Source organism: Cucurbita moschata, unplaced genomic scaffold, assembly GCF_002738365.1.
Source record: "Cucurbita moschata cultivar Rifu unplaced genomic scaffold, Cmos_1.0 Cmo_Scf00010, whole genome shotgun sequence".
Classification (NCBI taxonomy): Eukaryota; Viridiplantae; Streptophyta; class Magnoliopsida; order Cucurbitales; family Cucurbitaceae; genus Cucurbita; species Cucurbita moschata.
In genome coordinates this window covers 5,283,415-5,298,609 of record NW_019268526.1, presented here as the reverse complement: position 1 = coordinate 5,298,609, position 15,195 = coordinate 5,283,415, and the positions used below count along the sequence as shown (strand labels likewise).

Genomic DNA, 15,195 nt, shown 5'->3' with positions numbered 1-15,195 from the left:
CCCCCCCCAAAAAAAAAAAAAAACTTGGAGCTGCATTTTCAGTTCGTAAAATACTGTCTTGCTTTGTTAAAAAGATTGTTTCAGGCCATGCAATTCATATTTTCTTAGGACGTGCTAAATGAGCACAGTGGAGTCTTAACTTGGTACATCTTGGCCATTACTCTATTTGGTTAGCACACTTACGAAGAAGATAAAATTTATCTATGGTGTTGCAGGGATTGCACGTATTAGGACTAAAAACAGAATTGACAATTAAGTTGTGAATTTTGTATTAGAATTTACATCTTTGCTTTTTTGTGTCATTAGTTTCTGGTGCAAGTTCAATCTCTCTGTAGTTTGAGTGTTGTTTTTTTGTGTTTTTGATTTTTTATTTATGGGTTAATTTCCTCTCCAGACATTTCATTACTCACGGATGATGATTTCATAAAAAAAAAATTTACCAGGAACTTGCTGCACTCGGTAAAAATCTGAATTCTAAAGCTGGTCGCAAGACTGCAAAGAAGGATAGGGAAAACATTCCAAAAGTTTCGACATCACGTGGCTTGGATAGAAAGGGGAAACAAGATTCTCCCAAGGTTAATGCTAAATTGAGGGACAGAAATTCTAAACCACAGAGAGTTGAGAACCTCGTGAAGGAGGAGGGTGAAATGTCTGACAACGAAGAAGTATATGAGCATTTCAAGGAAGTTAAATGGATGGAATGGTGTGAAGATGTCATGGCGGATGAAATTAAAACTCTGGAACGGCTTCAAAGGTTACAGACAACTAGTGCCAAACTCCCAAAGGAAAAGGTCCCTGTTATTTTGGTTCCGAAATTCTGATCCCATCTGTTTTATGGAATAATATTTTGAATTTCTATTTTCCTTTTCGTTCAGGTCCTTTCAAAAATTCGCAATTACTTGCAGCTTCTTGGACGAAGGATAGATCAAGTTGTTCTAGATCATGAGGAGGAACCATATAAACAAGATAGTATGTGCTGAGTATAATTATGTTGTCATATGCATACGTGATATTCCTTTCTTCTATATGCTCTTGTCATTAGTTTTCTTAACCGGCCACAATGTTCTGTTTGAACTAGTTAGCAAAGCAACGAAATATAAGTTGTCGATATTAATTGTGCAGGGATGACAACGCGATTATGGAATTACGTCTCCACCTTTTCAAATTTATCTGGGGAGCGACTTCATCAGATTTATTCAAAACTCAAGCAGGAAAGAGAAGTGGGAGTAGGTCCATCCTACATCAACGGTACTGGATCTTCTCTTATGGGCAGGGATGGGGACTCCTCTCATTTTGGAGCCTTGCCGCGTCATTTTCCGAGGCTACGGGGGAACAAAAATAATACTTCCTTCCAAATATCTGAACCAGTTCAGAAGGGGGTTGAAACCGAGAAATACGAAGCATGGAAACGACGAAGAAGTGGGGATGGTGATAATCAATACCAAGTTCCTTGTCCACCTGATAGATCCGTGAGCAATGGCGGTCGGATAATGGATCCAAATTCATTGGGGATTCTTGGGGCAGCACCAACTGAGAACAGGAGGTTTGCTAACGAGCGGCCATACAGGATCCGTCAAACTAGTTTTCCTGTGAGACAAGATTGAGATGGGGAGGCCAAGTAAGCCTCTATTGCAGTGTGTGTGGTAGGGAGGCTGATCTGAGAGAAGGATTTCAGCTTTGACTTGGTCCCCTTCACCACCGCAGCGGTATATAGTTCTCTGGTTCTTTTTCCACCGTGGGAATAAATAGCTGCAGACCTCTATTAGTGTTATGTGGCTGACCCTAGAACGATAATCTCCCAAAAAAAAAAAAAAAACATAAAAATGGGATTTTTGATGCTGACCCCATTGATTGCCGAGTAAAGTTGAAAAGGTTCTACATTATATTCAAGGCTAGATGCATCTTTGCGAGTTGAGTTCGAGTAATTTCTTCGTATATAGCAAAAATTCAGAAGAAAGAGATCTACTTCTAGCTCGTTTGGCTTGGCGCACAAGTTCACGATGGTAGTTCCTATACATACTATGTTCACCCAGAATTGTACATTATCAGTTATTTCGGAAAATTTATCAATTTTTTTTTTTAATTTTGGCTACAGTAGTGCAATTTGTTTCCTCATTTGTCCATACGAAATGTAGTTCAATGAGACTCTTCAAATGTCCCCCCAAAGTAACCATTGGATTACCTCCCTTTAAATCTCTTGTTCAGAAACATTGACATGTTCAACAAATATTGCCATTTGGTAAATGGAAAAGCATGCAAATGAGATGCCTTTTGTTTTGTCCCTGAACCCTGCCGGATTCCCTCTGGTTGGATCATATCAGTTGCAAAAAGGCATAGCAGCCAAATCGAGTAACAATTAGCAGGTGGTTACTCTTTGTGACGAGGAAACATAAATGAATCAAATCATAGCTTCAATCTAACGAGTTCTTTGTAGTTTGTTCTTCCCAACCTTTTTTAGAAACTATTTTTTAAGCTACAATTATGATTGTGAAATTGTCAAAGATAGATTGGCTTTTATGTATCCGTCTAAGTTTATTTTTAGTAGATATTGTCCGTTTTAGTAATGTTATGTATTGTGGTTAGTTTTACGATTTTGAAACGTGTCTACTACAGAAATATTTTTACCCCCTTATCATTTCAAAAATTGTAATATTAGTTGAGTTTTTATTAATTTTTTAAAACTTACTCTTAAAGGAAAATTTCCTTAGAATAATAGATGATCTAGAATGAAGTGACAATTCACATGAAGAATCGAAATGTTTATGAAAAATTAAGAATAATATCGTTACTGTTCGAAGATATTTATATTTAAACAAATAGTAAACTTTGGTACATTCTAATAATTTAACTTATTATTCATCTAAACAAATGTTACACTGAGAGAACAAATCAAAATGCTATTTTGAAGAGAAGTTTTATCAGAGTTGTTTCTGCTGACCTAAGAACAACCCATTATTTCCTTTTTGTTTTGATGAATAAGAAAATAAATTTTATTAAAAAAAAAAAAAAAAAATCCTCCCAAAGAGAAAAGGATAAATTTTTTTATTATGAATGAAATTTGGAGTAAACAACAAAGACATGAAATCCTAACTGTGTGGACTGAGTTGTTGGATGAAGCTGTGGTCGACAACCCGTTATCACTTTATCTCTATATGTTGCTTTGTCTGCCTCAAACTTCTTACTCTCCCGAACTGCATGGCGTAATAACAATAGATTTTAAAAGAAAAATGCAAGCTTTTGAATTTACTCTTCAAGATTCCTCTTACTTCTTGGTTCTTCTAAATTGCATGCCCTTTCTCTACACAATCAAAACTGCTCAACATAGTTTTGAGTTCGTAAACAAAGATCAAAATGGTCATTTTTAAAAAAAACCCCAACTAATATGAACAAACTTTCAAAGTACAAAAACCAAAATGAGTAAAAAATAAGTAAAAAAAAAAAAAAAAATGATTTGCACATCTTGAAGCTTAGCCGCAAAATGAGGGCCATGAGCTCTTATCTGCCGAGTGCGAGCGAAATGGGGCCCTTCCATTATGGTTGGCTCTCCCGCGCTCACTCCTATAAACATCAACTCGTTTCCCCCACATCCATTTTCATGGTTTCAAGCCTTATTACTCTCCAAGATCCTCCCTCCCACTTCATTTCTGGTAATCTCAACTTGGAAACCCCTTCTCTTTTCCTATATGTTTTATTGTGTATTTTGCTCTTAAACTGCATGCAAATTGTAGATTCATGGTTCTTAAAGCTTCAGTAGAATAACTTATATATGCCCTCTTGAATTGGATTTGGGTGGACTATCTTCCCTTTTGAATTTACCGATGTGGTTTAACTTGAAAAAACACTGCCTGTGTTCAATAACCTTTCCCTCTTCATGGTTGATACGTTGTTTTTTGTTTGAAGATTAAGGGCTTCTGATTTGTGCACAATAGTTTTATGGCTCTGTATTCAAAGCTTTATAAGCACAGTTCTTAAGCATCTTTGGAAAAAGAAGTTTAAAGTTATCCATTGGGTATTGTTTTCTCTCAAATTATTAGGATTTATTTCAGACTCCATGAGAAACCATACAGAAATTGATTCAAATATGACCACTCCTCTGCTTTTTTCGATGCTAAAACTTGTTAGATGAGCAAGCTCTTTATTTCATTGTTTTAGCTGATGTTGATTTCCAAGAGGCTAATGATTTTGATTGATTATGGATAAAAAGTATGTAAAAACACATAGGGCTTCAGAATTTATAGAAAACATTGTCTTCTTTCTTTTGCAGCTGAGGCTTGTTGAGACCAGCAAGTTCTAAACGGGAAAGATGGACTACGTTTATGGACCTGGAAAGAACCATCTTTTCGTGCCGGGGCCGGTTAATATCCCGGAACAAGTCCTCCGGGCAATGAACAGAAACAACGAGGACTATCGTTCTCCAGCCGTCCCAGCACTGACGAAGACTCTTCTCGAGGATGTTAAAAAGATATTCAAGACCACATCAGGCACTCCATTTTTGTTCCCTACTACAGGTACTGTAGTGTTGATGAGTTGGTTGAGCTCATTGAATAAAACTTTCAAGCATATTAGTATGTTTTCATGGCTGTGATATGTCAAATTCATTATTAATGTCATTGGTGTACCATTTTGAAGCTCAATAAAAGCTTATGGTGAGTGTTACTGAAAGTTTGGTGCATCTATTTCAAGATTCTCCCAACGAAACGACCTTTTTTTAAACCGAATAACACCATTACTTATGGATTAGGTACTGGTGCATGGGAGAGTGCACTCACAAACACATTGTCTCCCGGAGATCGGATCGTGTCATTCCTCATTGGTCAATTCAGTTTGCTCTGGATCGATCAGCAGCAGCGCCTAAATTTCAAGGTCGATGTGATTGAAAGTGACTGGGGTGAAGGTGCAAAGCTTGATGTTTTGGCCTCAAAACTTGCAGCTGATACTGAACATACTATAAAGGCGGTTTGCATTGTTCATAATGAGACAGCTACTGGTGTGACTAACGATTTGTCTCTAGTAAGAAGAATATTGGGTAAGCATCTCACAGGATCATATTTCTTTTGATATCTCAATGTATTTGGAGTTGAAATTTTAGCTCATCAAGAGTCTTAACATTGATATGATATCAAATTCTCAGATGAATATAGGCATCCAGCGCTATTTCTGGTAGACGGAGTGTCTTCGATATGTGCTCTTGATTTTCGTATGGATGACTGGGGAGTAGATGTGGCCTTAACTGGGTCACAAAAAGCTCTTTCTCTTCCAACTGGGATGGGCATTGTATGCGCCAGCCCACGAGCGCTCGAGGCGTCTAAAACAGCAAAATCACTCAGAGTTTTCTTTGACTGGAAGGACTACCTCAAGTTCTATAACTTAGGAACCTACTGGCCTTACACTCCTTCCATCCAGCTCTTATATGGCCTTAGAGCAGCTTTGGATCTCATATTTGAGGAAGGCCTTGAAAATGTGATTGCCAGACATCGACGTTTGGGCCAAGCCACGAGGTCGATTTCTGCATATGTTTCGTTTATAAGATCTTATGTTTGAAATTTTCAGTTTCTAAAAGTTGGTCCCAAATGCATATAGGCTTGCTGTGGAGGCATGGGGCCTGAAGAACTGCACACAGAAGGAGGAATGGTTCAGTGACACAGTGACTGCTGTGCTTGTGCCTCCATACATTGACAGTTCAGAGATTGTTAGAAGGGCTTGGAAAAGATACAATTTGAGTTTAGGTTTGGGGCTGAACAAAGTTGCTGGCAAAGTTTTCAGAATTGGGCACCTTGGCAACCTCAATGAGGTGAACTTCCTCTTTAATGCTCTCCTATGTATATACTGTTTCATATACTATGTGCTAATACGTCGGTCGCTCGGTCCTGTTTTTTTCAGCTGCAACTGTTGGGTTGTCTTGCTGGTGTGGAGATGATTCTGAAGGATGTGGGATATCCAGTGAAGCTTGGAAGTGGGGTAGCAGCAGCTTCTGCATATTTACAGAACAACATTCCACTCATTCCTTCTCGGATCTGATTTCGGTCGAGACCGTGGTCCGTTCTCATGCATTTGATTTCATCTACTGTGTAAAGAAAGAAAGAACTGTTGTGTTATTGTAATATTTGATGTCTACTTTCACTCCTTCAGGCATTCTGATGAGAATGCCTATGTATTCAGAAAGTTCACAAATCCTATTACAAACTCTTTCATCTGGAATTCCGAGTTGCATAACACAATAAAGTTGTAATTAATATTTAAGCATGATTTCTCAAAAGCGACTCCATGGCCCAATGGATAAGGCGCTGGTCTACGAAACCAGAGATTCTGGGTTCGATCCCCAGTGGAGTCGTTTATTTTTATACCTATTCTTTTCCAGCCACACTCCGCATAATCTCTTTCCCGGCTTCATTTCCGCGCTTTAGGTTATAAAACTAACCTTCTTTTGAGATAAATTAATACATTTTTTTTTCTTATTTATTTAAAAATAATTAGTCCTTTATTTTTTCTTACTAATACTTTGACTTGATTTGATGAAATTCTTTGGAGAAGAATATTAATATTGAGGTGATTTTGATATGATTTTAAATGTAATTAAGTGAACTCTAAATTAACTCTTAATTCAATTATTGGTTTGGAGTTTTAATTAAAATTCACTACTCTAAATTGTTTTAACTAATCTATATATTAATTTCGTTTAAAAGTAAAGACAGCTTAATTATTAATTCAAAGAGCTTTTATAAACTTTTTTATTTAAAAAAATGATGGTCGACAACAATATTTTATTAAATTGACAAATCATGAGGCAAACAAAACTTGAAAACTTCACATCCAAGTAGGGCTGAAGGCATCATCAATTGACCATTTTGTTCCTTAAACTAAAACAAACGGAACCTTTTAACTAAACAAATGACCGTCCGCAATAACTTCATGTTGAAAAGCAAGGAAACTAAAAGCAAACAATATTATCTCATCCAAATTCAGGAACTTGTGATTCAGTATGACTTTCCACAATGTATCAAACTCCCTGCCCCCAAGAAAAGCCCAAATATGGCAGCACTTCCAAGTGTTGTTTGTCCAATATACCTGATCTTCAGAAGCCCTGGCACCTGCACCAACAAATGCAAGTTTGGTCCACAGTTAATTACCATCTATCATCACCTGGAGTTGAAATAAGTAAATGGTAACTAGGACGTTGTAATCTTCGGGTTTCAATGACAGAAACTTGAATAGTAAGAATGAAGAAAATGAGCAAAATGGTTCAAGGCATAGACATTTGCAGAAAGAAATATAGAAACTCAGGAAGAATTACCAATCATGGAAGAATTACCAATCATGGAAGAAATCATGAAATTTGTGTTTAAAAGGGCTAAATGTGTAGTAAATTTAAAGTAGATTGACTGCAAATTTTGATCCCAAGCTAATGAAACATAACTTTGGGTAGTCTCCCATGTTCATAGAATTTCTAATGATGATGAGATGGAATCTCATATTAGTTTCAAGATGTTTAGATAAGACGTTAATTAATTGTAAACAAAAACAGATGGAAAAGGATTAACTATTTGCGATAATTTGATGAGTAACTTACTAAAATCATAAAACAGCAGAGACACGAGGTCGAATTTCAAGTCATATTTTTTGAAGATTTGGATCGGAGAAGATAGTATACCTTAAACCTAATGGCCTCATAAGTCCCATAAACAGCACCTAGAGAAAAAAAAATTTTAAAAAAAAGTTAGTTCTAGAATCCTTAGCCAAAGCATATCATAATTCTGATGAAACAAATATATTGCAGCATTGATTGTAAGATACTCTAAACAAGAAAGGCCGTCCAATCTAAATATTAAAAAACAAGAAACGATAGCCCGAATTGTTGTTTACAGAGATTTCGTAACTGATGTATATCTTCAAAGTTGTGGCACTGACCAGTTCATAATGCTCGACACTCTATTGAAATGGAAGAAAGCAAAATAAGGAGCTTCTTGACAAGTACACTGCTACTTGTTAAATAAGGTTAAACTTTGAGCTTCAGGAAGTCAGCACACAAGTTCCGGTGAACTTTATGAGGTATACACAAAATAGGCCAATGGAGTACAACAGACCCCAAAGATAAGATTAGTTGACTCCATACTTGACTGGTTAAATCTACAGCAGTTCAATCAAAATATTCATTACGATGGGCCCTAAAAAGCTAAGAACTCTTTCTACACAACAAAAACTATGTCCACCAGCAAGTGATATTATCCAACAAATAAAGCCTTATTTTATAAAATCCGAAGGAAACGTAGCTTTAATATGAAAGATAAGATGGAAGAATTAAATATATCCAAGGCTTCACAGCGGTATATTTCTTAGTAGTACATTAACACTGATAAACATGGTTCAATCACAGATGCAAGGGCGCAACTTGACCAAATATTTAGCTTCCTGCGTATGCAAACTCTTTAATCCAACAAATCCTATACCACTTGACCAAATATCAGTCGCTGAGAAAGCGGAACAACGATCAAATCATAACCGAAATTCGGAAGTCGAGAGACGAAAGAAAAACGGGAATATCAATGATATATAAGAAGACAACAGGCATTAGAACTATGAAGAAAATTTAGGGTTTCCTTACCGACGGCTCCACCTACAGCACCACCAACGGCAACTCCCGCAGTAACTCGAGCCAAGCAGCTATCTCTCGCCATTCTCAGAGACCTTAATATTATTCTCCTCGAACAAGAGACGGAGAAAATTTGTTCCTCAAGCAATTAAGCTTCGAATTGTATCTCAACAATCTTTTCAACACGATTCTTTTCGAGAGTTGAATTCTCTGATCTCACAGAATGGCTGTTCGGGTACAAGAATCTGGGCTTTCATCAGCCTGCGCCTCAGCCCAGTTGAAACCACGAGCATGGGCCTGGCCCGAAAACAAACACGAGACGACTGTTTGAAGAATAAAAATAAAACTAAAATTCTGTTGCCGGAAATCGAACCCGAGCCTCATGGGTGAAAACTAGATATCCTAACCGCTGGACGACAACAAATTTTACGTTTTCTAAATGAGCTTTATTACAAATGTTAATACTAACCTTAAATAAATAAAACTAAAAAATTCCGTTGCCCGAATCGGGCCCGGGTCTCCTAGGTGAAAGTCAGATATTCTAACCGCTGGACGACAACGGATTTTAAATTACGAAATGAGCTTTCAATTAACAATTATAATAACCTTAAATAAATAAGACTAAAAACTTCCGTTGCCGGGAATCGAACCCGGGTCTCCTGGGTGAAAGCCAGATATCCTAACCGCTGGACGACAACGGATTTTAAATTACAAAATGAGCTTTTAATTAACAATTATAATAACCTTAAATAAATAAGACTAAAAACTTCCGTTGCCGGGAATCGAACCCGGGCTTCCTGGGTGAAAGCCAGATATCCTAACCGCTGGACGACAACGGATTTTAAATTACGAAATGAGCTTTTAATTAACAATTATAATAACCTTAAATAAATAAGACTAAGAACTTCCGTTGCCTGGAATCGAACCCGGGTCTCCTAGGTGAAAGCCAGATATCCTAACTGCTGGACGACAACGGATTTTAAATTACGAAATGAGCTTTTAATTAACAATTATAATAATCTTAAATAAATAAGACTAAGAACTTCCGTTGCCGGGAATCGAACCCGGGTCTCCTGGGTGAAAGCCAGATATCCTAACCGCTGAACGACAACGGATTTTAAATTACGAAATGAGCTTTTAATTAAGAATTATAATAATCTTAAATAAATAAGACTAAAAACTTCCGTTGCCGGGAATCGAACCCGGGTCTCCTGGGTGAAAGCCAAATATCCTAACCGCTTGACGACAACGGATTCTATGTTCATGCGTGTTCTGAAACTAATTCAAACTTAATAAAAAGCAATTTTTTACCCTTTTTGTACTTTCTGAAGCCAAATGACCTTTCTGCACAATCAAATTTCTTTATTGATTTTCCCCTTCCCCAACAGAAATTAGCACAAAACAAGATAATATGAAATCAATAATTCATGCATTTGGATATCAAAGTTAAAAATCCATATATACATCACATCAATTGATCAAGCACAATAAACCGCAACTCTTGAGGCTCCACACTCACGTTAAGCTTTTTCAGAATTCTGACTTGTAGGTGGAGTTTGATTGCTGTTTTGGCATGTATGGAAGCAGGGATCATCGGTGTACCAGTTTTTTGCTAATCTGCTACACCTCAAGTTCATTCTTCTCCATATGACAGCCTAGAGTGCTTAGACATTCATAGACCCCATCAACTACAGGGTTTGACTTATCTTCAACAAAGAATGGCTGAATCCTCTGGTTTATCTCAATCCAGCTGCAACCAGGCCTCTTCTTCAATCCAAGTTCTTTCATTTTTCGTCGTACGTTACGTACCTCCTCCCATTTATTGACAGAAGCATACATATTCGACAGCAAAATGTAAGTAGATGGGTCATCAGGATGTACCTCCATAAGCAATTTCCCTATTTGTATGCCTAAACCAAAATCATTATGCAATCGACACGCAGAAAACAGTGTGCTTAACAATCCGGTATCGTTCCTAGTCTCTTCTGATCTTTCGAGAATCTCATAAGCTTCATGTAGTCTTCCAGCACGTCCAAGTAGATCTATCAAGCATGAATAGTGTTCAATGCCGGGCCTAATGTCATACTGAGTGATCATTTCGTTGAAATATATATAACCTTCATCAACCAATCCAGCATGACTACAAGCAGATAGAACTGCCAGGAACGTAACTGAATCGGCTCGTACATTCGACTTCTTCATTTCATCAAAAAGCCTCAAAGCTTCAGAAGCCTGGCCATGAGATCCATAAGCAGTGATCATCGATGTCCACGACACAAGATCTCGCTCTGGTAATTGATGAAATAGTTTCCGTGCTTCGTTGACATCACCACATTTAGCATACATATCAAGAAGAGCCCCCATAACGATTTCATTGCTTTCCAACTTGTGACTGATGATGCAGTGGTGAAGCTCCCTACCCTTATCCAAGGCTGCTAGCTGTGAACAAGCTGATAAGGTGCTAGAAAATGTTACTGCATCTGGTTTTACATGATGTTCTTTCATGTTATCATAGACACGAAGAGCCTGAATGTGATTACCCACCATCACATATCCAGAAATCATAACATTCCAAGAAACTACATCATTCTTGGATACATTTCTGAAGACAGTTTCGGCCGAAGAAACCGATCCACATTTAAAATATAAATCAATGAGAGAAACGTCAATGAAGATATCAACATCTATTCTATTTCTCAAAATATATCCATGTATAAATTTTCCGTGCCGAAGTTGAACAGACCTTGAGCTAGCATATATTATGCTGGTCAAAGTCGTCAAAGTCGGTTCGGTTCCCTCGTAGTTCATCCTCATGAGAAGTTCAATGCAGGATCTGCTATCACCTTTTAAGCTATACCCTGTGATCATAGAATTCCAAGTCATCGCATTCTTCCTTGGGATTTGCTCAAAAACTTCTTTGGCCATTTCTAAACAACCACATTTTCCATACATGTCTACGAGCGCAGAAAGAACAAAAGCATCCAACAAAACGCTCCTATCGATCAACTCCCTATGAATCTCCTTACCTCTCTCCAAATTCAAAAGCCTTGCACATGATGAGACAACGACGGTAAAAGTCACTGAATTAGGCTCAAAACCCAACTCTTTCATTTTATCAAACATCTTCAGGGCAGCCTCAGGCTTATCATCTTGAAAATAACAAGAGATAACAGCGTTCCAACACCCCACATCTCTCTGAGGAATTTCGTCGAACAGGTCAACGGCATCATGAAACTGATCGCATTTCGCATACATATTCATCATAGAACTCCCCACAAAAACATCCCAAATCAACCCCGTTTTTATCAAATGATTATGGATCCTTCTCCCATAAACAACTCTACCCAATCCACCACACGCCTTAAGAACAACAGGGTAAGTGTAACAATCAGGTCTTACATGAGAATGACTTTTCAATTGATCAAAAAGTTGCAGAGCTTCAACGAACCTGGAACTCTTGGTGTAAGCAGAAAGAAGAGCATTCCACAAAGAAACATCCAATGGGCAATCGTTGGTCTGAAAAACAAGCTCCGCTGATCTGTAATCATAGCAAGAGAAGTAAAAGCCGATGAGGGCTTTGCAGAGGGTGACGTTGGATTGAAAGCCTGAACAAAATATCCTCTGGTGGATGAGCTTGCCTTGTTTCAGCAATTTGGAGCTAGCGCAAGTTCTCAAGGCAGATAATAGTGTCATATAATCCATACAGGGAGAGAGTTTGGGATGCGAGAACCCATGCAGACTTGTGAAGTGGGGAAGAGATACGAGGGAAAATGAATTGAAAATTTAAAAAAGTATATATATATATATAATATTTATTTATTACATTATTTACTAGAATAGTTTTATCAATAAACAATCTCATTTACATCATATAAAAGATTTAATTAATTTATTTTCCAATAAACAATGATGAGCTATTAGTTTAGATTGGAACAAGAATGAGCTGCTTTTGCCAATTGATGCATCTTGTCGGCAGTTCGACAATGACAGGTTGCTTAGTTTCTGAAAGAAATTAATATCATTAAATCAAGGAGAGCAAACACAAAATGAAGGTAAGTCGTCAAATTTTATTTCTTGATACACGAGCGACATGTTCGAGGGACTCGCGCATCGGTAACGCCAAATGCACCAAATCAAGGAGAGCAAAAGTAGTTAAAACCGACAGCATACAGTTACATTTGTTCCTTAGGTAGAAGAAAAAAATGGAATCATAAACTAAGCTTGGAAGGGTTATAAGTACAAAAATATGCAAACGCATTGACTTTATCGGATTTACATTGCACAGCTGATGTGAAGTACAGCCAGCAGAGTTACTAAAAATTTACATTTCTCACACTCAATGCCCCAGATAAACACATATATAGGGGGAAAATTGAGGGACCCCCCAAAAAGAGAGAAAAGGGAAAAGAAACAAACAAGAAAATGAAGGTGAAAAACAGGGGAACAATTTAAAACACAAACCCCTCTTAGTTATCCCTCTAACTCAATACTATATATGGCCGTTTCTTTTCTATCCCAAGGGGTGGATAAAACCATACAAAATGATCATATCATCACTTACCAGTAATATAAGCTGTGAGACTGTAAACATCCTGTTCATTTACAATCAAATTGGATTAGACTGACCCTTTTCCACGTCAGTGAGCCAAGTCCTCGCTCCCGACGCCCACACTGGACTTATCGATCATACGCACGTTATATTGATCATATACTCTTGCTCGATTCTCCGCCCACCACTGTTCGGCTTGCTTCTCGGTAAATCGTTTCCGACTGCAACAAAAAAAGAGAAAAAATAACAGTGATGTGTTATAAATTCTGCATCTAAATATGGTAGACCATATGATTTACACAAATGATGCTATTAGTACTGTGAGATTAGACAGATGAGCTACCACATGATTCATCATCTCCACACAGCATACTTCACAAAATTCAACATTAAACAACAAGAATAAATGTTTGATCCTTACTGTTCTTGTCTCGCAAACTTCTGCTCATTAATAATGACGGGAAACTTTGAAGTTTAAAGTTGATGGTTACCAGCGATAGCCAATGAATTTCGTTGACTTTTCCTCTTTAAGGCCATGCATAAGATTTCATATGAATGAATTATGGCGACGGTGGTTGATTTTATTATAATAGCCTATACTTAGATGGTTAGATTGCCCCAAACACGCAATGAGCAAATCTGCTCTCAAGCAATACAAAAGAATAAAGATGGAAGCATAGGCGTGTGCCTTGCCTTCTATTTGATAGTCTGATAACAAAGTTATGTAAACTACTAGCTTCAAATCAACTCTTTTACGAAGGATCAAGTCAGCGAGGCTGAAGAATTATACCTGAAACGCACTCGCTTGAGATCTTTGGCACCGCCCTGAAGAGAGGTAAACGTGATATATACACCAGGCTCATCTTGCTCAACCCATTCAGCATCATGACGAGAATCACTCTCTTTAACCTTGTTACCATTTCTAGTTGTTGAATCAGAATTGCTTTGTCTGTTATGGCCTGAACTACGATTACTTGCAGTGGTAGACCCATTAGACAGCAAGTTACTGTTTGATTCTATGATGTCGGCTTCTAGAGACATTGTTTGGCCATTAGATCTGTCAATTGATGGAGTAACCACATCACTGAGGGGAGGACTGGAGCCCAAGGAGGCCAGAGAAGGTGATTTGATGTTGCGAGCTGCTCCAACTGGAAGTCTTTCTGCCATTTCCTTTAACTGTCGAAAAACAGGAAAAGGAAATTTGCAACTTTTAAGTAAAAAAGATAATAGTAAAAATAAATCAGTATCGTTAATCTTTCTACTGAGAGAGGTTGAAAATTTGCCAACTGAAAGGAGTGCTAACCAAAGGTAAGACGATATCCAGTAACTTGGATCTAAATCAGGACTAGTAGCTACTCAAGCTACCATCACAATGTCAGCCAAAAACATTTGAAATTTATATTTCTAGACCTTTGTAAATAAAACATAGTGGTAAAAGTATCTCAATTCATCAGTGAAATTTGAAATCCGTGCAAGTGGCTGTGGGTTCAAATCACGTTATCTTACGGTCACCTCCATCCAAAGCAACTAATATCACTCAGAATTCTTCACCACCCAGTGATAAAGCAAGACAACAGTCCGTAGTTTTAGATTATGTGGACATGAAGAGGACGTTGTATTCTTAGTAGACTAAATGAAGAGATTGAAGCCAAGGAACTATTCCGATGATCAATTAAAAAAGGGACAACTTGATATTCATGATTCGTGATTTACTATTTGTAATTGTTATATGAAGGCCCTCACGATACACACTTATGCAATGGAGCTCATGTAAATGGCAATGCAAGATGTTCTATTTGCAGGTGAGAAACAGAAACAATAACAGACATACATATATAACGCCACAAATCAGCAGACCATCACATACAAGAGTAAAACTTACTTGGGCAGTAAGCGACTTGATTACTTCCTTTGCTGCATTGCACTTTGTCGCTTCTCCTGCAGCAAATGACAGTGCTTCCTTCAATTGTTTGGTCGTTTTTTCCAACTCAATTTCTTGAAGTTGAGCTTTACGGGTAAGATTTTCAACCTGCAAAAAAAAAAAAAAAAAAAAAAAAAA

General features: G+C 37.5%; 5 protein-coding genes and 5 non-coding genes across 12 annotated transcripts in view; 3 read left to right on the top strand and 7 right to left on the bottom strand.

The window, feature by feature from the left end:
* The window catches only part of LOC111448346 (protein CHROMATIN REMODELING 5-like), a 25,004-nt gene extending 22,721 nt beyond the window's left edge, over positions 1-2,283 (top strand). For both annotated transcript variants that reach the window (XM_023087870.1, XM_023087869.1), the window contains exons 29-31: positions 444-791; positions 876-969; positions 1,123-2,283. In XM_023087870.1, coding sequence (XP_022943638.1) covers positions 444-791; positions 876-969; positions 1,123-1,604 — 924 coding nt within the window. In that variant the 3' untranslated portion in view covers positions 1,605-2,283. The remainder of the gene's footprint in view (positions 1-443; positions 792-875; positions 970-1,122) is intronic.
* Positions 2,284-3,538: 1,255 nt separating this feature from the next.
* LOC111448151 (serine--glyoxylate aminotransferase-like) lies at positions 3,539-6,241 on the top strand. The gene is made up of 6 exons (XM_023087600.1): positions 3,539-3,647; positions 4,265-4,508; positions 4,742-5,026; positions 5,132-5,498; positions 5,581-5,791; positions 5,881-6,241. Exons 2-6 carry the CDS (start codon positions 4,304-4,306, stop codon positions 6,016-6,018), a joined length of 1,206 nt encoding a protein of 401 aa, XP_022943368.1. The 5' UTR covers positions 3,539-3,647; positions 4,265-4,303; the 3' UTR covers positions 6,019-6,241.
* A 17-nt stretch (positions 6,242-6,258) lies between these two features.
* On the top strand, positions 6,259-6,331 carry TRNAR-ACG. Its single transcript has one exon. It is a non-coding gene; the product is annotated as a tRNA-Arg (tRNA).
* Positions 6,332-6,744: 413 nt separating this feature from the next.
* On the bottom strand, positions 6,745-8,826 carry LOC111448103 (reactive oxygen species modulator 1). 2 transcript variants are annotated; one of them, XM_023087518.1, is made up of 3 exons: positions 8,600-8,826; positions 7,649-7,686; positions 6,745-7,088 (listed from the first exon to the last, which is right to left on the bottom strand). In XM_023087518.1, exons 1-3 carry the CDS (start codon positions 8,670-8,672, stop codon positions 6,975-6,977), a joined length of 225 nt encoding a protein of 74 aa, XP_022943286.1. In that variant the 5' UTR covers positions 8,673-8,826; the 3' UTR covers positions 6,745-6,974. The 2 variants fall into 2 exon arrangements, with proteins under 2 accessions (XP_022943286.1, XP_022943285.1); XM_023087517.1 differs by lacking the exon at positions 7,649-7,686 and having other exon boundaries at positions 8,600-8,815.
* Positions 8,827-9,216: 390 nt separating this feature from the next.
* TRNAE-UUC lies at positions 9,217-9,288 on the bottom strand. The gene has a single exon. It is a non-coding gene; the product is annotated as a tRNA-Glu (tRNA).
* A 66-nt stretch (positions 9,289-9,354) lies between these two features.
* TRNAE-UUC lies at positions 9,355-9,426 on the bottom strand. The gene has a single exon. It is a non-coding gene; the product is annotated as a tRNA-Glu (tRNA).
* A 204-nt stretch (positions 9,427-9,630) lies between these two features.
* Positions 9,631-9,702, bottom strand: TRNAE-UUC. The gene has a single exon. It is a non-coding gene; the product is annotated as a tRNA-Glu (tRNA).
* Positions 9,703-9,768: 66 nt separating this feature from the next.
* Positions 9,769-9,840, bottom strand: TRNAE-UUC. Its single transcript has one exon. It is a non-coding gene; the product is annotated as a tRNA-Glu (tRNA).
* A 130-nt stretch (positions 9,841-9,970) lies between these two features.
* LOC111448220 (pentatricopeptide repeat-containing protein At5g27110) lies at positions 9,971-12,346 on the bottom strand. The gene has a single exon (XM_023087692.1). It carries the CDS (start codon positions 12,287-12,289, stop codon positions 10,208-10,210), a length of 2,082 nt encoding a protein of 693 aa, XP_022943460.1. The 5' UTR covers positions 12,290-12,346; the 3' UTR covers positions 9,971-10,207.
* A 446-nt stretch (positions 12,347-12,792) lies between these two features.
* Positions 12,793-15,195, bottom strand: part of LOC111448462 (PH, RCC1 and FYVE domains-containing protein 1-like) — a 9,622-nt gene continuing 7,219 nt past the window's right edge. The window contains exons 8-10 of the mRNA XM_023088093.1: positions 15,019-15,165; positions 13,927-14,312; positions 12,793-13,357 (exon numbers count right to left, since the gene is read on the bottom strand). Coding sequence (XP_022943861.1) covers positions 13,225-13,357; positions 13,927-14,312; positions 15,019-15,165 — 666 coding nt within the window. The 3' untranslated portion in view covers positions 12,793-13,224. The remainder of the gene's footprint in view (positions 13,358-13,926; positions 14,313-15,018; positions 15,166-15,195) is intronic.